Source organism: Heterodontus francisci, chromosome 30, assembly GCF_036365525.1.
Source record: "Heterodontus francisci isolate sHetFra1 chromosome 30, sHetFra1.hap1, whole genome shotgun sequence".
In the NCBI taxonomy this organism is placed as follows: domain Eukaryota; kingdom Metazoa; phylum Chordata; class Chondrichthyes; order Heterodontiformes; family Heterodontidae; genus Heterodontus; species Heterodontus francisci.
In genome coordinates, this window is record NC_090400.1 from 10595511 (window position 1) to 10620949 (window position 25439).

Consider the following 25439-nt stretch of genomic DNA (forward strand, 5'->3'; position numbering starts at 1 on the left):
ACTAGATTGGTTCCCAGATGAGAGGGTTGTTGTATGATGAGATGCGGAATAAATTGGACCTACGCTCTCTGGAGTTGAGAAGAATGAGAGATGATCTCTTTGTAGCATACAAGCTTCTGAAGGGGCTTGACAGGGTAGACACTGAGAGGTTGTTTCTCCAGGATGGGAAATCTAGAACATGGGGACACAGCCTTAGGATAAGGGTTCAATCATTCAGGACTGAGATGGGGAGAAATGTCTTGATTCAGAGGATTGTGAATCTTTGGATTTGTCTATCCCAGAGGGTTACGGATTCTCCATCATTGAGTATATTTAAGGCTGAGATGGATAGATTTTTGGTCTTTCCAGGAATTAATGAATATGGGAAGCTGGAGGGAAAGTGGAGTGGAAGCAGAAGATCAGCCATGATCATATTGAATGGAGGAACAGGTGTGAGGGGTTGTATGCCCCACTCCTCCTATTTCTTATGTTTCTATATTCTTACTTCATTGGGACGTCCTGAGGTCATGAAGAGTGCTATATAAATGCAAGCTCTTTCTTTACTGCTCAGTACCCATTTCTCCTCTGTGTGGAACATTAGGACATTATACGGTTATTACAGATTGTTCCAGCTTTTTCACAAAGATGGGGAACAGAGACATGAGGTGGTCTGTGAGGTAGAACAGAGAGGAACATCGGACAGTGAGATAAACCTCCTGCTTTGATCCTAAGTTGAGAATGGGAAGCTTAAGGTTTGGGAGGCCCAGACACATGGTGGAAAACTGCCTTATATGTTAAAGACTAAATCAGTATTACAAAGCACTGAGAATAATTCAGTTGGTATTACCTTAAGTATTTACTGAGTAAAATGTTGTCTTTTTTTTCCTAGTGTCACGACCAGAGCAAACACCAAGGCCTCAACAAGATTCTGAGTAAGAAACATGGTGCAAAATGTGATCAATAATGTAAAAATAAAACACAAACAATTTCCCTCTGAGTTGACCAGATGTGAAAATGTCAAGTGTACGTGTATCAGCGCTGTTGGTGGGAACTGCTGCATTTATGGCTGATTAGCTAAGCACAAGAAGCAAGTTTATTAATCTTTACTAAAATAACTTCTAACCTCTTTCAGGAATATGGCTGCCTCAAATAATTCAGTTTTACAAGTTCACCAAGGTTTGTATGAAACAGATTCAGAATCTCTTCAAAGGGGCAGTCTATGTTAACTATTTACTAATACCAAATCATCTGTCTTGTTATTCACAGGCAAAAAAAAAAATACCAATTGTCTCTCTTTCTGTCTGTGCTTGTGTCTTGTCCTCTCATTCTTTCTGTCACATTCACTCTCTCTTCAGCTCTTTCTGTCCCCTTTTCTCACACTGTCTCTATAACATTTCATGTTTTTACTCCTGTTATTTTGGTATCTCTTTCACTTTGCCTTTGTCTTTTTATTTTGCTCACACACTCTCCCTGTTTGGAAGTCTGTCCTTTGTCACTTCTGCTCTGTATTTCTTATTCTCTCTGTGCCTCTCACACTTGCCCTGACCTTGCTCCCGACCCTTCAGGTAGGACTGCAAAGTTAGTGATTCTACAACAGAGTGTCAGGACAGGAATATCGCTTCTTTTCAATAAGTCAGGAGTAGTTCCTTCACATTGAAAAATTGCACATGTCACTCTGCTATTTAAGAAAAGTGAGAAAAGGAAAACCAGGGAGTTATAGTCCAGTTAGCCTAACATCAGATGTCGAGGAAATTAGAGTTTATAATTAAGGATAGTGTAACTGAACATCTTGAAAATATTCAGCTGATCAGAGACAGCCAGCATGGATTTTTAAAGGGCATAGGTCATTCCTGATGAACCTGATTGAACGGGGAATGTTTATGGATATTATTTATATGGACTTCCAGAAGGCATTGATAATGGTGAGGTGAGAGTGACTGCCCTTGACATCAAGGCAATATTCGACAGAGTGTGGCATCAAGGAGCCCAAGTATAGGAACATAGCAGAATTGAAATCAATGGTAATCAGAAGGAAAGCTCTCCTGGTTGGAGACATACCCAGCACAAAGGAAGATGGTTGTGCCTGTTGGAGGCCAATCATCTCAGCGCCAGGACATTGCTGCAGGAGTTCCTCAGGGTAGTTTCCTAGGCCCAATGATCTTCCGCTGCTTTATCAATGACCTCCCCTCCATTAAATGGTCAGAAGTGGGAATGTTCACGGATGATTGCACAGTCTACAGTACCATTCTGCACTCTTGAGATACTGACACAGTCTGTGCCCACATGCAGTAAGACCTGGACAACATTCAGGCTTAGGCTGATAAGTGGCAAGTAACATTCACGCCACACAATTGTTAGGCAATGGCCATTTCCAACAAGAGAGAATCTAACCATCTTCCCTTGACGTTCAATGGCATTACGATTTCTGAATCCCCCACCATCAACATCTTGGGGGTTACCATTGACCAGAAACTTAATTGGGCCAGCCATGTAAATACTGTGTCTACAAGAGCAGGACAGAGGCTGGGTATTCCGTGGCAAGTAACTCATCTCCTGACTCCCCAAACCTGTCCACCATCCACAAGGCACAAGTCAGGATTGTGATGGAATACTCCACCTGCCTGGATGAGTGCAGCTCCAACAATTCAAGAAGCTCAACATCATCCAGGATAAAGCAACCTTCTTGATCAGTACCCATCCACCGCCTTAAATATTCACTTCCTCCACCACATCACTGTGGGTGTACCTACACCACAAGGACTGCTGCAGTTCAAGAAGGCGGCTCACCATCGCCTTCTCGAGGGCAATTAGTGATGGGCAACAAATGCCGGCCTTGCCAGCGACACAAATGTCCCATGAACGAATAAGGAAACCTGCCCCTCATAAGAGACTGCCAGCTAAAGTTCATGGAATTGAGGGCAAGTTATTGACATGGTTCGGAAATTGGCAGAGTGAAATGAGACAGAGGGTAAGGCTAGTGGCAGGTGCTCTAATTGGCAAGATGTGACGAGTTGGTGTCCCACATGGATCTGTGTTGGGGCCTCAGCTGTTCACCGTATTCATTAACAACTTAGATGATGAAATAGAGAACCACATGCTCAAGTTTTCCGATGACTCAAAGATAGGTGGCATTGCAAGCAGTGTAGATGGTAGTATAAATTTACAAAGAGATGTTAATAGATTAAGTGAATAGGCAAAACTGTGGCAAATGGAGTTCAGTGTCAACAAATGGTCCACATTGGACCTACAAAGGATAGAGCAGGGTACTTTCTAAATGATGCAAAGCTAGAAACAGTGGAGTGGAGGCCCAAAGAAACTTAGGGGTCTATGTACATAGATAATTAAAATGTCTTGGAGAGGTACAGAAAATAATCAATAAGACTAATGGAATTCTGACCTTTATATCTAGAGGCCTAGATAGAGGGAGTTAGAAGTCATCTTACAGCTGTACAAATCCTTGGTTAGACCACACCTGGCGTTACTGTGAGCAGTTCTGGACACCACACCTTAGGAAGGATATGTTGACCTTGGACTAAATACAATGTAGATTTACCAGAATGATACCACCTGAACTCCAAGGATTAAATTATGCAAGGTTACACAAACTAGGGTTGTATACCCTGGAATTTACAAGGATATGGGGTTATTTGATCAAAGTTTTCAAGATATTAAGGGGAACTGATAGAATAGATAGAGAGAACCTATTCCTGCAGGCTGAGGAGTCTAAGACTGGGGACATAGCCTAAAAATTAGAGCCAGACCTTTCAGGAGTGAAATTGGGAAACACTTCATGCAAAGGTTGGTAGAAGTTTGGAACTCTATTCCACAAAGAGCTATTGATGATGAGTCAATTGTTAATTTTAAAACCGAGATTGATGGGTTTCTGTGAACCAAAGTTAAGGGATATAGGGCAAAGGTACATGGAATTAGATTGCAAATTAGCCATGATCTTATTGAATGGCAGAACAGGCTCAAGGGGCTAAATGGCTTCCTCCTGTCCCTGTGTCCCTGTAAAGAAACATAATACTCAACACTTCATTAACCCATCTTTTGCATAGCTCCTTTATGATATGTTCAGAGTACGTGTTCCTGACTGGAGACCTGCTGGAGGTGAGAACTGTGCTGCTCTTGGCAGTGATGCTCTGCACAGTCATATCCCTGCCAGTACTCAGTACTCGCTACCTAACATTCACACATGAAGAAAGAGAAATTGGAGCAGCTAGTGTAGAGCAATCATTGCCCACGGAACTGGATCACAGGAAACACATCTCCTTCAGGAAAGGGATGAAGGAAAATTGGGGATGGAGGGAACGGAAGGTCGTATTAACACTTCCTGCAGCCAATGTTAATCTCCATTCTCTTTTCTAACAGCTTCTGACAGCACAGCAAGCTACGGCAATATAGCTATCGGTAAGTGAAAGATTTCTGGAGTGTTGCTGTCGCAGAGCGCAAGTAGCTGTAGGTAACCATTGTGAATCAAAGTTTCAACTCAATAATTTTAATATCTCTGTTTGTTTCCAAATCCAAGAAAAGTCAGAGGAGGTCATGATTAAACTGCAGACCTACCTTGAGGATTTTTTATACTTTCATGGGATGTGGGCGTTGCTGGCAAGACCAGCATTTGTTGCCCATCCCTAATTAAACTGAGTGGCTTTCTAGGGCAGTTAGAGTTAACCACATTGCTGTGGGTCTAGAATCACATGTAGACCAGACCAGGTAAGGACAGCAGATTTCCTTCCCTAAAGGACTTTAGTGAACCAGATGGGTTTTTACGACAATCAATGACGGTTTCGTGACACCATTATTGACTAGCTTTCAATTCCAGATTTTTATTAACTAATTGATTAATTGAATTTAAATTCCACCAGCTGCCATGGTGGGATTTGAACCAGTGTCCCCAGGACATTAGCCTGGGCCTCTGGACTACTAGTTCAGTGACATTACCACCCCACCACCATCACCCCTTAAGTAGGTCTTCAGCACTGTGTCCAGTTCTGATCAGACCACACCATGATAACTACTAGAAAGGATGCGCCTAAGAGGTGAGCTTATAGAACAATGCAAGATAGTAAATGGTATGGGAAAGGTTAATCCTTCAAATTAAAGTCTGGGAGTAGGACACGGGAACACAGGAAGAGGTCATCTTAATTATATGCAAATTTGTTTAACCAACCAAATTTACTGGGCAATTTACTCTACCAAATGTAGATTGGGTCATTCTGCTTGTGTGATTGATTCCTAGTCAAGCCTTCCCCTATTGAGAATTATAGGATACCACCAAGATATCAATTAAGATGAGAGATGAACTATTGAACAGCCAGATATAAATGGGAGGATAATTCATACTTTTTACTTCCTGCCGATTGGCTTTCCCTCTCACAGATGCAAATCTTAAATTTCTGTTTGTTTCAGCTCCTTTTCCAAGAATATATTGGGGTAAGATAAATCAGGCAAGTGTATAAGGGGCGCCTGTCTCTGCTACCCCTCAGCCAACCCCCCCGCCCCCGATGAAATTGAGTTTTACCCCAGTGCTCCCACAATGTCTCCCCCTTTTTTATTGACCTGTCAGGCAAACAAAACCGTCTGTAACGGTACCCTACATGAACCTACAATTTGTTTGAGGAATGCAAAGTAATTACATCTAGGGGCACTTATCTATATTTAATTTTGCACGATATAATGTCCCTTTCCAGCGCATTCCTGGACTTACCCTGAGCAGTGCCTTGGGAGCTTTGTAAGTATATTGAAATCCATTACATGATGGTCAATAGATTGTAGACAGTAATACAGATTTGGGGCTTCCTTCTCACAGTTTGTGACAACATCCAGGCTGCCGTTACTAAGGGATGCTATACTATTGCGGTCCAGTCCAACCTCTCAATTGGACGTAACTGATTGCGTGGCACTATTTGTAAAAGCGTAGTGCAGTTTCCGGGAGTCCTGGCTAATATTTATCCCTTAAGCCTCATCACTAAAACAGATTATCTAATCACTTAGCTCATTGATGTTTCTGGAATCTTGCTGTTTGCAAATTTCCCTGCAATGAAGCTGCACTTAAAAAGCACTTCATTGGTTGTGAAGCACTTTGGGACATACTCAGGATGGGAAAGATGCTATCAAAATGCAAATTTATTTGTTTCTTTTCTTTATCTGAATCTTGGATGGATTGCTGCCCTGCAACGCACTTGCACCAGACTGTTCTCTTCTGTTGCTATTTTAATAGGTTCTTCAGATTGTTCCAATGTAGCTTCCATGCATCCTCTTGCTTGTTGATGGTGTTGGTTGGCAGGATGCTGCCAGTAGAAACTATTATGATTAAGTAACAAGTTCTGTTCTCTTCCAGCAAACGAACATGAACAGGACCAGAATTACATGTAAGTCACCATTTACCTTGTGTTTTATATTAACTCTAGTTGGGATTCTTTCAGTTGCAGCAATGGAATCCTGAGAGTAGGATCAGGCAAAGTGGGTAACTGTGAAATATAAAACAAAATGAGGCTGGAGGAAGACCATGGAAAGATTTAAATGATCAGAGACATCTTTTCACAGAATTGTAGAATAGTTACAGCACAGAAGAAGGCCATTTGGCCTGTCATGTCCGTGCTGGCTCTCTGCAACACTGGAACACTAACCTCCTGCTTGAACCCGGTGCAGAGTGATGGAATGCAAGGCTGCTGCTCTAGACGTGGACTGAGTTTGTTCAGTCTCAACCCAGTTCCCAATGGGTGTGAGTCTTACAGCACTTGCCAAGTTGACAATCCCACCCAAAGTGACACTGATTAATTTGGAAGATGCAGCAATTCACAATGGTGCAGTAGAAATTTGATTTCATGTTTTTTCTCTCTTTGCCCAAGGTTTTGGGGGTAGTTTTCCACTTGAGCAGAGCTGGACAATTGGTGGCAGCAGATTAACTACCCAGCCTTCCGCCTCATTGGAATTGATGGAAAAGAAAATTAGGTCGGGCATGTTGGAGCCTGATCAGGCCATTCAACCCCTTGGCACTGTTCTGTCATTCAATTAGATCATGGCCGATCAGTACTTCAACGACATTTACTGGGTGGCCGATCCACTCCACCAATTGTCCACTTGTCCACCGTCACCAAAGCTGCAAATTACCTGTCCACCCTTCCCTTTGCTAGGGGACAGCGCCATGAGCACCCAGTACCTTTCAGTAGCTCACCCAGCATCTACAGCATCAAAACCCTAGACAGGGAACAGCACAAGTGTGTTCGACCATTGGAACATCAACGTTCATCTGCCTTTTAACAGAAGACAGAAGCATGGTGTATTTCACCAGGCCTACACTGGAATCCCAGTTACTGAGACAGCACTAGATTGAACTATACACTGGAATCCCAGTTACTGAGACAGCACTGGGTCGAACTATACACTTGAATCCCAGTTACTGAGACAGCACTGGGTCAGTCTACACTGGAATCCCAGTTACTGAGATAGCACTGGGTCGAACTATACACTTGAATCCCAGTTACTGAGACAGCACTGGGTCAGTCTACACTGGAATCCCAGTTACTGAGACAGCACTGGGTCAGTCTACACTGGAATCCCAGTTACTGAGACAGCACTGGGTCAGTCTACACTGGAATCCCAGTTACTGAGACAGCACTGGGTTGGTCTACACTGGAATCCCAGTTACTGAGATAGCACTGGGTCGAACTATACACTTGAATCCCAGTTACTGAGACAGCACTGGGTCAGTCTACACTGGAATCCCAGTTACTGAGACAGCACTGGGTCAGTCTACACTGGAATCCCAGTTACTGAGACAGCACTGGGTCAGTCTACACTGGAATCCCAGTTACTGAGACAGCACTGGGTCGGTCTACACTGGAATCCCATTTACTGAGATAGCACTGGGTCGAACTATACACTTGAATCCCAGTTACTGAGACAGCACTGGGTCAGTCTACACTGGAATCCCAGTTACTGAGACAGCACTGGGTCAGTCTACACTGGAATCCCAGTTACTGAGACAGCACTGGGTCAGTCTACACTGGAATCCCAGTTACTGAGACAGCACTGGGTCAGTCTACACTGGAATCCCAGTTACTGAGACAGCACTGGGTCGGTCTACACTGGAATCCCAGTTACTGAGAGAGCACTAGATTGAACTATAAACTGGAATCCCATTTACTGAGACAGCACTAGATTGAACTATACACTGGAATCCCAGTTACTGAGACAGCACTGGGTCAGTCTACACTGGAATCCCAGTTACTGAGACAGCACTGGGTCAGTCTACACTGGAATCTCAGTTTCCGAGACAGCACTGGGTTGGCCAACACTGGAATCCCAGTTACTGAGACAGCACTGGGTCGGTCTACACTGGAATCTCAGTTACTGAGACAGCACTGGGTTGGCCTACACTGGAATCCCAGTTACTGAGACAGCACTGTGTTGGCCTACACTGGAATCTCAGTTACTGAGACAGCACTGGGTTGGTCTACACTGGAATCCCAGTTAATGAGACAGCACACGGTCGGCCTACACTGGAATCCCAGTTAGTGAGACAGCACTGGGTCGGTCTACACTGGAATCCCAGTTACTGAGACAGCACTGGGTCGGTCTACACTGGAATCCCAGTTACTGAGACAGCACTGGGTCGGCCTACACTGGAATCTCAGTTACTGAGACAGCACAGGGCAAGTTAACACTGTCACTTTTGGATTTAATTCCACTTGTTCACAGTCGCAGCTTGTTTGCTTTGGGTCTAATTTCTGCCTTTTGTTATCTGTTACAGAAATCCCTTAGCAGCAGAATATTATTGCTTCCCTCAGGAATTTCTCAAACCTCCTAATGGTAAGTTGCACCCTGACATTAGCTCAGGTATAACTGCATGTCTGTTGATTGGTTGGTGCATTATTTTGAGACAGTAGTAGGACAAGGGATGACTGGTTCAAACCGGCGCACGGCAAATTTACAGTTGATGCCAGGGAGTTCCATTTGCATGTAAACTGGTCAACACATAGACAGAATGTAGTTATGGTGCGGCAATGAGTTCTCTGGACATCCCAAAGCACACTCAGCCAATGAAGTGCAGTCATTCTTGTTGGCCAATTTGCATAAAGCCAGGTCCCACAAACCTGCATGACAGGATAATGTGCTTTTTGTGGTGGTTGAGGGATAAATGTTGGCTAGGCCAACAAGAGAAGTTCCCTGCTCTTCTTACAAATATTGCTGTGGGATCTTTTAAATCCACCCGACCAGGTTGATGGAGGCTTGGTTTAGCAGCTGATGTAAAAGACAGCAACTGCAACAGTGCAGCACTGCTCTGAAGCCTAAAATTACAGGCTCAAGCTATCGTGTAGGACTTGAACCCACAACCATCTAGCTCTGAGACCAGAGTGCACCCACAGAGCTAAAGCTGACACTTGGAGTGACTTCTCAGGATCTGGATGGTAGGGATGTTGAAGTTATTTGAGAGACATTGCTGCCATGGAAGATCAGATTTTCTCGATGATTGAACCAAGATGTTCAGAATGATCTTCCTCATCTGCCTCTATTTTGTGGTATGTGGTAATTTACTCGTCATTTCTCTGCAGGGGGAGGGGGAGGGAATGCAGGTGTAAAACATCCTCTTGATAAACAAAAATTATAGAAAGTTCTTTCAGAAAAGTGGGTGGGAAGTAACAGTAGGGAATCACACATCTCTCCCACTCCCCGTAATACTGCTGTCTCCCTGCCGTCAGGCTGTGTCTCTGGAATCCACAGTAAGACAGGTTGCCGATGGAGGGAGAGGATCACGGCTGGCTGGATGTGGAAGGTACATTGTCAGGCACTGTGTTCCCTGCTAGTGTTATTCCACCAGGGAGGTGTTTCTGCTGGTTTAGGTTTTACTTCAATTAGAAGCTGGCCAGTTTGAAACTGTGTAGGAGGTTGGATTTGGCTGACACCCTCCAGTGTGACGGGGTAAAGGCATTGCTATGTGCAGTTCTAATCCAGTTTGATCCCAGTTCTGTGCTGAGTTTGCTTATGTCCAGAGCACTAGTTGTGGGTGCTTAAATGGGTCTCAGTGCCTCTGGGCTAGGGATGAGGTGGTGATTAACCAGGGTTCCTGCTGCTGATTGGTGTACAATCACTGTTAGTGCCTATGCACTGTCATCAGGTCAGAACTCGAACATGTGATGAAACTCCTGGAATATGTCCAGTCAGAGTTGGCAAAGCTAGTTCATTCATGCTGTGGAACTCTGGGTGCTGCTGCTGGAATGTAACATGAAATGGCAACAAGTTATATTGTAAACTTTTTCACAACACCATCATTTTCCTACATATGCATAAAGTAGGTAATTTCCATAGAGTTTACTGACTGAAAAATAACTACCATGACTTACTGTGATTCCACTACACACTTGTTCTGTCATGGGAGGGTTGATTTTTTCCAGTCAGTTACTGAACCTGGCCATTAGATGGAGTTTGAAGCGCACAGTAAGCAGCTCTGTAACACAGGAGTCTGTGCTCTACGGGCTGTTCCCAGGGACGCACACTGAGACAAACATCAATTACTGCTGGAGGACTATCAATTCAGTGAAAGACGCCCTTTGGTCTGCCCGAAACTTGCTGGTCTTCCAGTGCAAAGAGTTGTCCACCACTGAATGTTGCAGACTGGCACATTCCAAGGTCCAGGACTACGTGCTGAGGGACACACTAAAGCTTGGGGCAGCCGCAGCAAAGGCTCAATGGGGAAAGACCACAGTGTAAGGTCCCCCCACCAAGCTGGACTGAGGGGCTGGATCCATGGGAAACCCCTCGAACTGTATCAGGAAAATTTTCGTTTGCTGTAAATTGTATATGCAATGAAAATGAAATGGAAGGGTGGTGAGGCAACTCATTGCACCTCCTTTTGCACTGTTTGTATTTTTTGACTTGGTGCTGTTTAGAACTGTTTTGTCATGTATTTTTTTTACAGATTTTTATGAATAAAGTATATTTTGGAAATAAAAAAAAGAAGCACACAGTTTAAAATGGAATGGCAAGAATTGTGAGGCATAGGAGTAGGCCATTCAGCCCATTAAACCTGCTCTGGCATTCAATACGATCATGGCTTATCATGCACTTCAATGCCTTTTTCACAAACAATCCCCATATATCATTTGTGTTTAGAAATCTGTCAATCTCTGCTTTAAACATACTCAATGACTGAGCTTCCACAGGCCTCTGGGGTAGAGAATTCCAAGGATTCACAACTCTCTGAGTAAAGAAATTTCTCCTCATGTCTGTCCTAAGTGGCTTCCCCCTTACTTTGAAATTGTGTCCCTGGTTCTAGACTCCCCAACCAGGAGAAACAGCTTACCTGCATCTACCCTTTAAATATTTTGTAAGTTTCATGAAATCACTTCTCATTCTTCGAAACTCTAGAGAATACAGGCCCAGTTTCCCCAATCTCTCTTCATAGGACAGTCCCGCCATCCCGGGATCAAATCTGGTGAACCTTCGTTGCACTCCCTCTATGGCAATAATATCCTTCCTAAGCTAAGGGGACCAAAACTGCACACAGTACTCCAGGTGCAGTCTAACCAAGGTTCTATACAATTGAAGCAAGACTTCACTACTCCTGTACTCAAATCCTCTTGCGATAAAGGCTAACATACCATTAGCCTTCCTAATTGCTTGCTGCACCTGCATGTTAGCTTTCAGTGACTTATTGACAAGGACACCCAGGTCCCTTTGTACATCTACACTTTCTAATCTCTTACCATTTAAGAAATACTCTGCACATCTGTTCCTCCCACCAAAGTGGATAACCTCACATTTTTCCATATTATATTCCATTTGCCATGTTCTTGCCCATTCACTAAGTCTGTCCAAATCCCCTTGAAGCTGCTTTGCATCTTCCTCACAACACACATTCCCACCAGGTTTTGTGTCATCCGCAAACTTGGAAATATTACATTTGGTCCCCACATCCAAATCATTGATATATATTGCGGAGACACTTTATTGAGGCACTTCATGTTTTCTGTAATGAAGAAATCTGATCTCTATTGTACTTCCTGAAATGTGAATTTGAACTGTTTGTAATGTAATCGTACAAATTTTTCTGAATGAAGTAAATTTTTGAAAAAAAAATCAAAGCACACAGATTAGAATGGGAGAGGGAGGAAATCAGAAATTGGCAGCACACTTTACTCCTCAATGTGGACTACAAAATTCTGTTCAAGATCATCATCAATTGGGTCAAGTCTGCTCTGAAGTTGGTGATCCACCCTGATCAGACCTGTACTGTACCAGGCAGGAAGATCTCTGATAGCTTTGCGCAACTCAGGGATACGTTCACCTATGTGCGGGACACGGGGGGGGGGGGGGGGGGGGGGGGTGGACACCTGCCTCATCAGCTTGGACCAGGAGAAGGCCTTTGACAGGATATCGCACACCTACATGATGGACGTGCTCTCCAAAATATGACTGGGGGAGAGAATCTGCAGTTGGATCCAACTGCTCTACATAGATATCAGTAGCACAGTTTCAATCAATGGGTGGGAATCAGAAAGCTTTCTGATCAAATCTGGAGTCGGGCAGGTCTGTCCTCTCCCCCCTATCTTGTTTGTGTTGTTAGGACCGAGGCGGGAGGAGTGCACCGTCTTTCCCTAGTTCCAATTCTCCACTGGTCACAACACATATTTAAATGTTTACCCAGTTACTGATACGGCCAATTATATACTCTAATTTTTTATTTCAGAATAAAATACACCAACAAGGTTTCTTTAATAAACAACAAAATTATCCGTTATTATAAAACAAGACTTATCCAGTAAAGATGCAAAGCATTAACACACAGTTTGAAATATGAATGTAAATATATATGTAATCCTTTCTAGACCCAACACACACACACACACACACACACACACAGGTTAAAAAAAAATCAAAAAGTTTTCTCTGCAGAGATTCGCATTACAAAAAGACAAAAAAAAACTTTGGCCAAATACTTGTTAATTCTTGAAGGAAAATGAGAAGATATATCAGTTGTCCCTTTGCTCTGGCACCTGGATGCACAGAGACGGGTCACTGGGATCTTTTCAGAAGCAGTTCATTCTGGAGATGTCGAGAATTAGTCTGGTAGGCTTTCCAAGAGAAATGAGGCATCAGAGGTTTCAGTTATCATACTGGAATATGCAGGATTTCTCAGAGACAGGAGGAAAGAGGTGAGCTGGATGCTTCTTTTTTGACAGGCTGACCTCCAAATGCCTTCAAAACAGTCCACACCCCAGCTGAACCAAAACAATATTCCAAAAGCAAAGCCAACTCTTGATCATCATAAATCTTGACATGTCTCTTCTCTGTAAACAACTCTCCTGAGTCACCATGACTTATGTTGTTTATTTAGCTTAAGGTATGTGACATCCAGTAAAGATTTGTTTTCAAACAAAACCTCAAGTGTCTTCCCAATGACCCTTGTAAAAAAAACACATCCATGGAATCTTTTCAGTTTTCCAAATGAACCAATGTCCATAATCTTTAATACAAGTCCTCGAAACATTTTAAGAATGGAGTACCTTCATAACAGTGTGCTGTATCAAACCTTTTGCTGAGTTCATCAGGAAGGATGTGGGCAGTTGAGGGTTGACAGTCCCAGGCAGTGGAGGCATGCAAATCAAAACCTCCCTGTCCCTGGACGATGTCGCCATCTTCTCCTCAGATCTGCTGTCGGTTCGCAGACCAATGAGCATCTGCAACCAGTTCAAGCTGGTCTCGGGAGCCAAAGTAAATCACAGCAAAAACAAGGCCATGTTCGTCGGGAACTGGACCAACTGGTTCTTCGTCCCCTTCAACGTCAGGTCAGACTACCTGAAGGTACTGGGGATATGGTCCAGAGGGGCCAGGGTATGTGCCAAAAACCGGGAGGACCGAGCACCCGTGGTGAAAACGAAATTGGGCATGTGGGAGCAATGCTCCCTCTCCAATGCGGGTCAGAACCTGGTCATCAGGTGCAAAGTGCTCTCGGTGTTGCTGTACGTGGCGCAAGTATGGCCCATATCCCGCTCCTGTGCTATGGCGGTTGCCTGAGCCATCTTCCACTTTATCTGGAGAACAAAAATGGACCCTGTCTGCAAGGACATGTTGTTCAAACCTCTGGATAAAGGCGGATGAAAAGCACCCAATGTCACCCTCATCCTGATGGCCACCTTTGTCTTTGGCTGCATCAATCTGTCACTAGGTGCTGAGGTTCTATCTGTCCCCAGCATTGTGAATGATGGGTCTGGTCACGTTGACCAGGAACGCTCCATTCAGTTGGACCGTGCCGTACCACCCGTCTCTCGTGGAAAGGTTTGCACAGAAAAACACCTTTGACCACAAGTCCATCAGGCAGTGGTCCGCACGTAATGTCCTGGAGGCCCTGCGGGAAAAGGAGATGGTGGATCCTGTCAGATGGTTCCTGAGCAGACTCTCAAACTCATTTGGCAGAACAAGAACCACAATGTCGCTTGGCTGGTAGTGAGAATGGCCCTCTCAGACAGATCCTTCCTGCACACCCGGAGTATCAGTGCCAATGCATGCTGCCCTCGAGGTGGTTGTGGTGGGGAAGAGACCATTGCCCACCTCCTTCTGGAATGTGCCTTTGAAAAGCAGGCGTGAAAAGAAATACATTGGTTTTTGTCGAGATTCATCCAGAGCAGCTCTGACACACAGGACTGTGTGCTGAATGGACTGTTCCCATGGACGTACACCAAGATAACCATCAACTGCTGCTGGAGGGCCATCAATGCAGTGAAAGTTGCTCTTTAGTCTGCCTGAAACTTGCTGGTCTTCCAGTGCAAAGAGTTGTTGATGACCGAGTGTTGCAGACTGGCACATCCAAAGGTCCAGAACTACATGCTGAGGGATACACTAAACCTTGGGGCAGCCGCCACAAAGGCTCAATGGCGAAAGACCACTGTGTAAGGCACTCCCGCCATAGTGAACCGAGGGACTAGAAACCATGTAAAACCCCTCGAGCTGTATGCACCAGAGGAATTTTTTTATTCATTCGTGGGCTATGGGCATCACTGGCCAGGCCAGCATTTATTGCCAATCCCTAATTTCCCTTGAGAAGGTGGTGGTGAGCTGCCTGCTTGAACTGCAGCAGTCCTTGGGGTATAGATGCACCCACAGTGCTGTTAGGAAGGAAGTTCCAGGATTTTGACCCAGTGACAGTGAAGGAACAGTGATGTAGTTCCAAGTCAGGATGGTGTGTGGCTTGGAGGGGAAGTTGCAGGTGGTGGTGTTCCCATTTATCTGCTGCCCTTGTCCTTCTAGTTGGTAGAGGTCACAGGTTTGGAAGGTGCTCTCAAAGGAGCCTTGGCGAATTGCTGCAGTGCATCTTGTAGATGGTACACACTGCTGCCACTGTGCGTTGGTGGTGGAGGGAGTGAATGTTGCAGGTGGTGATTGCGGTACCAATCAAGCGGGCTGCTTTGTCCTGGATGGTGTCAAGGTTCTTGAATGTTGTTGAAGCTGCATCCATCCAGGTAAGTGGAGAGTATTCCATCACACTCCTGATTTGTGCCTTGTAGATGGCGGACAGGCTTTGGGGAGTCAGGAGGTGAGTTACTCACCACAGAATTCCCAGCCTCTGACCTGCTCTTGTAGCCACAGTATTTATGTGGCTGGTCCAGTTCAGTTTCGGGTTAATGGTAACCACTCTGCATTTCTGGCTGAAGATTGTTGCAAATGCTTCAGCCTTATCTGAATGTAAATGTACATTGCAAATGTAAACAGTAATGGCAAGTGTACTGTATTGAAAGAAACTGATTTGTACTGCACTTTATGTAAAGTCAAATTTGAACTGTAATGCAATGTACTTTCACAAATTTTATAAATAAGCTATATTTTTGCGAAGAAAAAAAGCACACAGATTAGAATTGGGCAGATCATCCACACTGTTGGAAACGGGGGCTTAACTGAACATGGTGCTGATTGCTGTGTTAGATTAGAAACTCAGTTTCACTTGAAAATTATTTCTGTGTACTGTAATTCTTTCAGATGGATACTTTGTAGATGGCATTACAAGAATACAGACCTGCAAACATTTCACAACTGTTACGGACAGATAGGACATGGTGTGGGTGACTTCCACTTCTCACCTCTCAACTGACCGCCGATAGCAGGCTGGATTTTACAGACCCCCTGACGTGGGGGGTTGTGGCAAGGTGGGGTGGGGGGGAAATGCCCACCACGGGCCTCAATGCCGGGAAGGCTGGCCCGATAATGCCGGCAGCAGCGAGGCCTCGTGATGGTCACCCACGCCCACTCTGACGGGAGCCAAATTTAAATACGTAAATTAATTTAAATAAAGGAATAAATTACCTTCTCGTTCCTGCCCAGGTGTGATATTGGTGTCAGTGGCTGGCACTCGCACGCCTTTGGATCCCCGTCTGGGGATCCGAGGCAGAACACTGGTGGAGAGAGGGGAACAAATAAGTTTCGCTTTTCAGGGGGGTGGGGGGCAGTGGGGTCAAAATAATATCATTGTTGTAGGGATGGCGGGAAAGGTTAGAGTGTAAAGTTTATGTATTTTGTGGGTAGGGGGAAGGTCAGGTGGGCAGGAGAAGTGTTCTGCGGGGTGGTTTTTGGGGAGGGTGGGAGAGGGTTAATTTAAATGGATTTAAATTTTTTTTATTGAAGTTACCTTTCAATATTTAAGTTGAATGTTAGGGCTCGGAGCCCTTTAAAAATGGTGTCAGCGCCTGTGCAAAGGCGGCTGACAGCGTTGCCGGGGATGGACTGCCCGCCTCCTCCATGTCACTGGGGTGGGCGGTCCGCCCCAGCTATTTAAAGCAGCAGCTCCACAATGTACGGTTCACGCGGGTGGACCGCCATTATTTTCGTCCGCCGCCAATTACCGCAGCAGAAGTACAAATTCCAGCCCAGTTTTTAAAATATATTTTAGCCCCTGAGTGTTTAAGGGTCAAATAAACAGACAAATGACAGGTTTTCTCATAGGTTTATAAAGAAAGATAACTATTTATTCAACAATACCCAGAAATGTTCACAACCTCACTCACTCACACAGGCACACACAAGAAAAGATAGAGATTGGAGAACAACCTGCATTTAAGTCTGATTGTTGTAAAAAGAGTTCTCTGTGAAACCTTCTTAGTTTCTCGGGAGGAAGTTTTAACAGCGTTGCAAGCCTGATGTTCCTTTTCTTGGTTCACTGAAGTATTGCAGATTCCTATATTTAAGACTCAATCAAAGTCAGTGGACAATCTTGTTAAAATTTCTCAGATGGGGAGTTTTCAAGGTCACCTTTTTCAGTCTCTGCCTCGATGATTTAAAGATATTACAGACAGGGTATTATTCTGGGCTGGAATGGAATCTCTCAGCCACTGGATCTCTCTCTCTGTCTTGCAGCAAAATCTCTTTTTTTGGTTTGGTTTAGGTCAGGTGACCATAGATGCTCTCCCCTGGTATGTCCATTCAATGTCTTTGCAAGTGGGGCCATTGTTACATAATGGGTTTGAATGTGGCTTAACTGATAAAGTGGTGTTATTTCTCATCTATTATCTTGGCTTTGCCTGTGGAGTCGCTCTGTCTGTGAAGGTCTTTGTCAACCCAATTCTTAAAGATAGGAGCCATTTATCATTGAATGGCCTGTTTAGCATTTTAATGTGCTTTCCCCAGGACTAGTCCAGACATGAAGATGGGTTTAGTCTCCAACAGTCACCATGTACATTTGCAGTACCTGACCACTTACTCCATCTTGTCTGCGGTAAATTGTGTCCATTGTTTCGGAGTTTAATTCACCAGTTCATTTTTACAGTTTATAATTGCTCCAGGTCACTTTAGTTCAGAACTGTTCCTTTCGTGAGCTTGACACAACATTCTTAATTTAAATAAAACATGTTTTTAAAATTATGTAACCTAATGCCTCGAGACCTCCTAACTTTTTAGAATCGTAAACGATGGAGGGAGGCCATTGGGCCCATCATACCTGTGCCAGCTCTTTGACTGAACTATCTAATTAGTCTCACTCACACCCCTGCTGTTTCCCCATATTCTGCACTTTTTCAAATGCACTTTGCAGAATATGAATAGGCTCCTCTGTGGCCTTTCCTCCCGTTCCCCCAGACTGGAATGTCCCACACACCACACAGCATAGCTGAGAAACAGTGGGACATGCGGCTGAGATTCAAGATTGGTATTCAGAGCCCAGCATCTCCAACAGCAATAGTGCTCCTCTGTCTCTACCCTCAATAGTACAAGCAACCTTACATGTTTCTGATTTTGGTACAGAAATTTAGTACAGTTATCAAAAGGTTCATAAGTGAGGAATGTTTTTCAAGTTTTCTGTGATGAGGTTTGTCACATGCCCTTGTTTATTTTTTGCATGAAGACGATGATTCAAATTCATACGAAAACGTGGACATCGGTAAAGCAGAGAGTCGTACCTCTGGTAGGTTCAGCTACGCAGTTCCTCGGCATTTTCGATCTTAAAGACACCAAGTAAGTTGCTGCTAACAGTGTTTCATCTGATTGCAGTGGAGTCTGGGGGAAGTTACGAGAACTGTGAATACGCTGTAAAATGGAAGTGTCGGGAGAAACCGGACGGTAAGGCCGTCGTTATGGTGAACCATTCCAGTGATGGTAACACTGAAAATGTCAAAACTCTTAAGATTTCTATCTCTGCCACTATTTTTTTTGTTATTCGTTCAAGGGATATGAGCAATCTGACAAGGCCAACATTTATTGCCCATCCCTAATTTCTGTCGGGAAGGTATTGGTAAGCTGCCTTCTTGAACCGCTGCAGTCCATGTGGTGTAGATACACCAACAGTGCCATTAGGGAGGGAGTTCCAGGATTTTGCTGCGTAAAGAGCTTCCCGTTCCACAAAATTTATTTTGCAAAATCCCCTGCTGTCCCTCATCGACCTCCATGCACTGACTTGATGGGACTTTGGGGGTAGAAAGGAAGAAAGTTGCAAGGCGAAGCAGGAGCGATCCCGATTCAGAGTGAAAAACACAGCAGCTTTGCAATGGGCTGCGTCTCGTGTTTTAAGTTGTAAAAGGGCTTGGTACAATGAGGGCTGCCCCTGGTTCCTAATTTGCGAGTATCGATGGTTTCAGAGTGCCTCTTGTACATTTTACCATGCAAGCCTTTGGATCTTTCACTGTTTTTTGGGAATGCCCATTTATACAGGTTTCACTGTATTGACCTGAGAGGGAGTACAGCATAATCTCGAGAATGATACCAGAGATTAAAGATTTAAATGATGACCACAGTTTGCATAAACTTCACGAGTTTAATAGTTTGACGGCTATCTAATTCATGTCCTTAAAATAATGAAGGGATTTTTTAGAGTGGATAGAAACTATTTCTTTCGGTGGGGGAATTCAGAGATAAGAGGGAGCTAGGTCATTTAAGAGTGAAATCCGGGAGCATTTCTTCACACAAAGTTGGAGTGGAAATTTGAAACTATCTTCCCGCAGATGCTGGGACAGCTTAAATTTTAAAACTGAGATTTATTGTTGGTATCAAGGGAGCAAAGGGAGGTAAATGAAGGTGCAGATCAACCATGATCTGATTGAATGATGGAACAGGCTCAAGGGGCTGAATGGCCTACTCCTTTAACTATACCTATGGTAGTCCACGAGCACACATAAGCTTTAAATGATCTCCACAGTTATATTGTTCTTATTGGGACCAGTATTACAGTAGCAAGAAATTATATAAAATCCAAACAAACTCACTATAGTTGTATGTTATTTTTAATCTTCAGAAAAAACAGTTGGGAATAATATTGATGATGATGATGATGATGATGAAGATCCTGATTATGTCAACACTGTTCCTTGTCCATCTCTGTGAAGGTAAGAAAGCCACTCTGAATTTGACCAAATGTACTGGCTCAGCCTGTTCCAGTAAATGGAATGTTAGAACAGTAAATCTGGCATGGGGTAGATGTAGTAAGAATGTTGAAAATGAAACAGCATAAATATAAATGTTGAACATGAAACTCCTCCTACCAACTCCAACCTTTCCAATATCAGCTTTTTGGGGATCCTTACATTATCCATCATCTGAAAATGCCTACGGCAACAAACTCTACTACTGAGAAGAGAAACCTTGGAACACAACATAGTGTCACAACAGCTGTGACATCCCAATGGGATATTCAGTTGCCTCCTGATAAATGTAAGGAAGTGTCATTACCCAAACTGTGTTACATTTATTATAATGTTAAACTTGCCAAGGCATTTCATGGAGGAGCAACAAATGCACTGATAAGCGCAAAAGAACAGGTGTTCAAGGAGGTGCAAAGAAGCCAGAAGCTGAGATAGGGTTGGAGGAGGTTGCAGAGGTTGTGAGGCTATGAAAGGATTTGTAAAGAGGATGAAGATTTAGGATTCAGTATTGGGGGACAGGGATCCAATGGAGATTGACGAGGGCAGGAGAGATGGGTGGATGAAAACAATAAAACTTGGGAGTTTGTGTAGACTGGAGCATCATGAAGAGGGTTACAGAAATAGAACCTGAATGCTACAAAAGAATGAATATGAATTTTAACAGTAGCGTTGTTGCAGAGGTTGAAGTAAGTAGTCTTTGTGACGGATATGATATGGGGTTTAAAATCTTAGATTAGGATTAGATGGGACAGTGCTCTTGTACACTTTACGCTCCAGCCTAGTGAGCAGCTAGAGAAGGGATAATGCGCATGGTCAAAGTGATAAAGGATATCATTGGAGAGTTTACCAGTGTCGGCTCAGTGCTGTGGGCAGAGTGGAAGCTAGACCATAAAAGATTAGAAGATTAAATTGTAGGAGCTTAGTGGTGATGACATGTTCAAGGCCCTTGGAGAGGAAAAGGAGGTTAAGATGAGGCAGTAGATCATAGAATCACGTACTACAGAAGGAGGCCATTTGGCCTATTTTGTCTGTACTGACTGTTTAAAAGGGCTATCCTTATTTCCACTCCCCATGACCCTAAAATTTTCTCTTTTTCAAATATTTATCCAATTCCCTTTTGAAAGTTACTGTTGAATCCGCTTCCATCACCCTTTCAGGCAGCATGTTCCAGGTCATAGCAATATGCTGTGTAAAAAGATTTCTCCTCATCCTCCCTCCTGGTGAGGACTGAGGGATTGACTGTGATTTTTCTGACATGGAAGGGAATGCAAAGGTAGCCATGTAAGCAAAAGGTAAGTATGGGGGAGATGGCGGGGTAGTGGTAATGTCACTAGACTAGTAATCCAGAGACCTAGACTAATGCCCTGGGGACACCGGTTCAAATCTCACCATGGCAGCTGGTGGAATTTGATTTCAATTAATAAATTCAATTCATTAATAAAAATCTAGAATTGAAAGCTAGTCTCAGTTGGTGCCATGAAACTATCATTGAATGTCATAAAAACCCACTTGGTTCACTAATATCCTTTAGGGAAGGAAATCTGCCATCCTTACCTTGTCTGGCCTACATGTGACTCCAAACCACAGCAATGACTCTTAACTGCCTTCAAAAATGGCCTAGCAAGCCATTCAGTTATCAAGGGCAATTAGAGATGGGGAACAAAAAAAGTCAGTAGGAATTCAGGTGAGGTAAGGTAGTCAAGTGGTCAGGATTGCTTGGGGTTATACATGAAAGGAGAAATTAGATAAGTTAGAGGCTGTCTTGCTGTTTGTCCAGTATTCTATCTGTACCAATAGCAGTTTATACCAATAATTTTTCAAATGTACCTCTTGCTATTAATGACTATATCTGAATACCTTACTATGCGATAGTGATGGTTTCACACCTGACTTATTTTTTCAACGGTGGGAGTGTACCATAGCAAATAAGGCCACAACAAAAACAAAGCACTTTGGTTCATTTTTAGAAGGATAGAATCAAAAAGTAGAGAAGTTATGTTAAAATTACAGAGAACCCTGATTAAACTACACAGAATATTGTGCACAGTTCTGGTCTCCACGTTACAAAAAAGAATGTAGAGGCACTGGAGCAGGTACAAGAAAGATTTACGAGAATGATATCAGAACTGAGAGGGTATACCCATCAGGAAAAGCTGAAGAGGCTGGGGCTTTTTTCTGGAGAAGCGCAGGAGGTGACCTAATAGAGGTCTTTTCCCTCTCAAAGCCTTTCATAAAATTTTTCCACGTGTGGGAGACCAAAACTAGGGGTCATAAATAAATACAAGATCGTCACTAATAAATACAATGGGGAATTCGTCAGAAATGTCTTTACCTAAAGTGTGGTTAGAATGCAGAACTTGGAAGCAAATGGAATAGTTGAAGCGAATAGTATAGATGCATCTTAATGGGAAGCTAGAGCAGCACATGAGGGAGAAAAGAATAAAGGGATATGCTGATAGGATTGGATTAGAAGAAGAGGGGTGGGAGCAGGCTCGTGTGGAGAAAACAACACCAGCCTGTTTCTCTGCTGTAAATTCCACGTAAGAGACCTGCAGAACTTTGGGCCTGTCGCTAGGAGTCATACAAGAATCGTGTCATAGTGAGTGAGGAGGGGGGGCGGTGGGGGGGGGGGGGGGGGAGCTAAAAACAAACGCTGAATGAATCTGAATTTAAAAGCAGGAAAATACTGAAAATGTATTCCACTGAAGTGTAATTCCGAAACCTATGCATCTTTCAGATGATGACTGACTTCCTTTTCACCACTATAGAAACTGGTATCTGCACTGCCTGTGTTATACAACAATTTGTATTTATATAGCACCTTTAACAGAGAAACCTCCCAAGGCATTTTAAAGACACAAGGGAAACGTGGATACCCAGCCTAAGGAGGAGATACTACGAGGGATGACCAAAAGCTAGGCCAAAGAGCTTTAAGTTTTAAGGAGGTCTGAAAAGAGGGGGAGGTGGAGAAACAGGAGGGTCTTCCTGAGCCTAAAGTTTAGGCAGCTGAAAGTGTTGGCTGCTAATGTTGGCGAGAAGGGAGGGACAATGTACAAGGGGCAACAGCCAAAGAAAACAGCTTAGTGGAAGGTGGTATGGTGCTGGACAAGCTTATGGAGATGGCGAAGGGGTGAGGCTAAGGAGAGACTAATGTTTTAAATGGTTTTCTGTTTACAAAGAGCAACTTAAGAGTTTAGAAATCATTAGGATGATATAATAAGCCTCGTTGTAAATGAATGAATATTCACAATAAATATTTACCAATTTTTTTTTAGCATACAGAAAGCTGGAAGAAAACTCGTATTGAAGTCTCACACAGACTGATGTTAACTATTCTCAGATGAACTGAAATGGACAGTTTGAAAAGGAAAATAGTCTACAAGTCTCTGGAGAATACTCAACCTTTCTCCAAATAAAGCTTTTTTTGTGTTTCATATTTCTGCTAAGAATATTTACAAAGTCACAGCATTCACAGAGATTTAGTGACCATTAATTTATTGCTGCACAAGAATCACATTCTAATGGTGCACTTTCCCAAATATGTTAATTCCACTCTGGTTAAATATCATTTCATCTGAATTGGAAGATTTCATTGATGACCATTCACATTGAGCTGTGCTGATACCAGTCCTGTACCTGCTCTGGTGTCACTTAATAGTACTAGACCTCTATCAGATCACTTGTTTCTGATACGGCAGCAATTCAGGACTATCTGTTTTAGTTCAGTCCACAAACTCTGATTACCACCAGTTGATCGACCATCATTTCTCATCCTCAGAGTTTTCTTAAATTATTATATCTATTATTGAATTTAAATGAACATTTTAACATCTAAGACAGTTTAGAGCCATTATTCCAGACTCTCCAGATAGAACCAAAGTTATTGAATGGTATCAAAACTGTGTTGATACTGTTTTATGTTTTAAACTGTACTTTGTATTAAGTCTTTCTGTGCATCAGTGATGCATACTGAAATCCTGTTATGAACAGTACACAGTTTCATTCAGGATTTTTGGTACATGTCGTTCTAAAGATATTGGAAGCTGTTGAATGGATCAGTGTAAATTTCTGCACAAGTTTATGTTAAGCTATTGTGTTCCTATTTGTGGTAACTGTTGATCAATTTTTATGAAACTATATATTAAATGATTAAAAACATTTCCTGTTTGAATGATCGGATGGTGTAGGGCATTGTTGTTGCACCAATGGGGTAGGTTACAGTTTCAAATGAATTGGCCACCTTGCAAACACAATTAAGATGTTGCTAAGACACTCAAGCAGCCAGTAGCGAGAAAGGCAATGATCTGGGAACAGATCAAATTTATACACCACATATGGTACGTGCAGTAGACCCAAGGTTGTTTTCTTTCCAAAAAAATAGATAATGCAGGATTTTCACATTGTATCATTTAACGAGAAGTAAATACTATAAACAACAAATGCAGTGTTCAAATTATGCTCAATTTGTATGATCGCCAGGGATTGAGTAGAAAAATTCCTGGCAAGGTTGCAAATCATGACCCGATTTAGAACCAGCCAGGCAAGAGAACAGCCTCCTGTACAGTGTCATTGCTTCCTGACAGTGACTTAAGCCACTGGGCCAACATGGCAGTGTGTGAGGCTGCAAAATAGTACTTGTGCCAAATCTCCATCCCATAATGAACCAATACAGATCAGAATTAGAGAAAATTGAATTGTACCAGACCAAATAAACATGTACTAATCCCTTGTTTATTACCTTCCCACTAAATGAAGTCTTGCCAACTTACTATAGCTTCCACCACTTGCCCTGCCAGCACTGTCAGTGGTGGTGTGGCTCTGATATCCAAGTCAAACTTTGGCCTTATTCCCTATTCCTGACACTTTCTCCTCCTTTAAGCATCTCACCTATTCCACCCCTCTCACCTCTTTCAAAATCATTGTTCTCTTCTTCTTCTTTGGCCTCCTTGTCTCGGGAGACAATGGGTAAGCGCCTGGAGGTGGTCAGTGGTTTGTGAAGCAGCGCCTGGAGTGGCTATAAAGGCCAATACTAGAGTGACAGACTCTTCCACAGGTGCTGCAGAAAAAATTGGTTGTCGGGGCTGTTACACAGTTGGCTCTCCCCTTGTGCTTCTGTCTTTTTTCCTACCAACTGCTCAGTCTCTTCGACTCACCACACTTTAGCCCCACCTTTATGGCTGCCCGCCAGCTCTGGCGATCGCTGGCAACTGACTCCCACGACTTGTGATCAATGTTACAGGACTTCATGTCGCGTTTGCAGACGTCTTTAAAGCGGAGACATGGACGGCTAGTAGGTCTGATTCCAGTGGCGAGCTCGCTGTACAATGTGTCCTTGGGGATCCCGCCATCTTCCATGCGGCTCACATGGCCAAGCCATCTCAAGCGCCACTGACTCAGCAGTGTGTATAAGCTGGGGATGTTGGCCGCCTCGAGGACTTCTGTGTTGGAGATTTGGTCCTGCCACCTGATGCCAAGGATTCTCCAGAGGCAGCGAAGATGGAATGAATTGAGACGTCGCTCTTGGCCGGCATACGTTGTCCAGGCCTCGCTGCCGTAGAGCCAAGGTAATGAGGACACAGGCTTGATACACTCTAACTTTTGTGTTCCGTGTCAGTGCGC

General features: G+C 43.5%; 1 protein-coding gene across 2 annotated transcripts in view; it reads left to right on the plus strand.

Moving 5' to 3' along the window:
• Positions 1–23978, plus strand: part of LOC137346467 (linker for activation of T-cells family member 2-like) — a 174771-nt gene extending 150793 nt beyond the window's left edge. For both annotated transcript variants that reach the window (XM_068009919.1, XM_068009920.1), the window contains exons 5-13: positions 869–911; positions 1112–1155; positions 4351–4389; positions 6323–6353; positions 8738–8796; positions 18311–18370; positions 18457–18525; positions 19694–19784; positions 23096–23978. In XM_068009919.1, the coding sequence (XP_067866020.1) occupies positions 869–911; positions 1112–1155; positions 4351–4389; positions 6323–6353; positions 8738–8796; positions 18311–18370; positions 18457–18525; positions 19694–19782 (434 nt within the window). In that variant the 3' untranslated portion in view covers positions 19783–19784; positions 23096–23978. The remainder of the gene's footprint in view (positions 1–868; positions 912–1111; positions 1156–4350; positions 4390–6322; positions 6354–8737; positions 8797–18310; positions 18371–18456; positions 18526–19693; positions 19785–23095) is intronic.
• The last annotated feature ends 1461 nt before the right edge of the window (positions 23979–25439 follow it).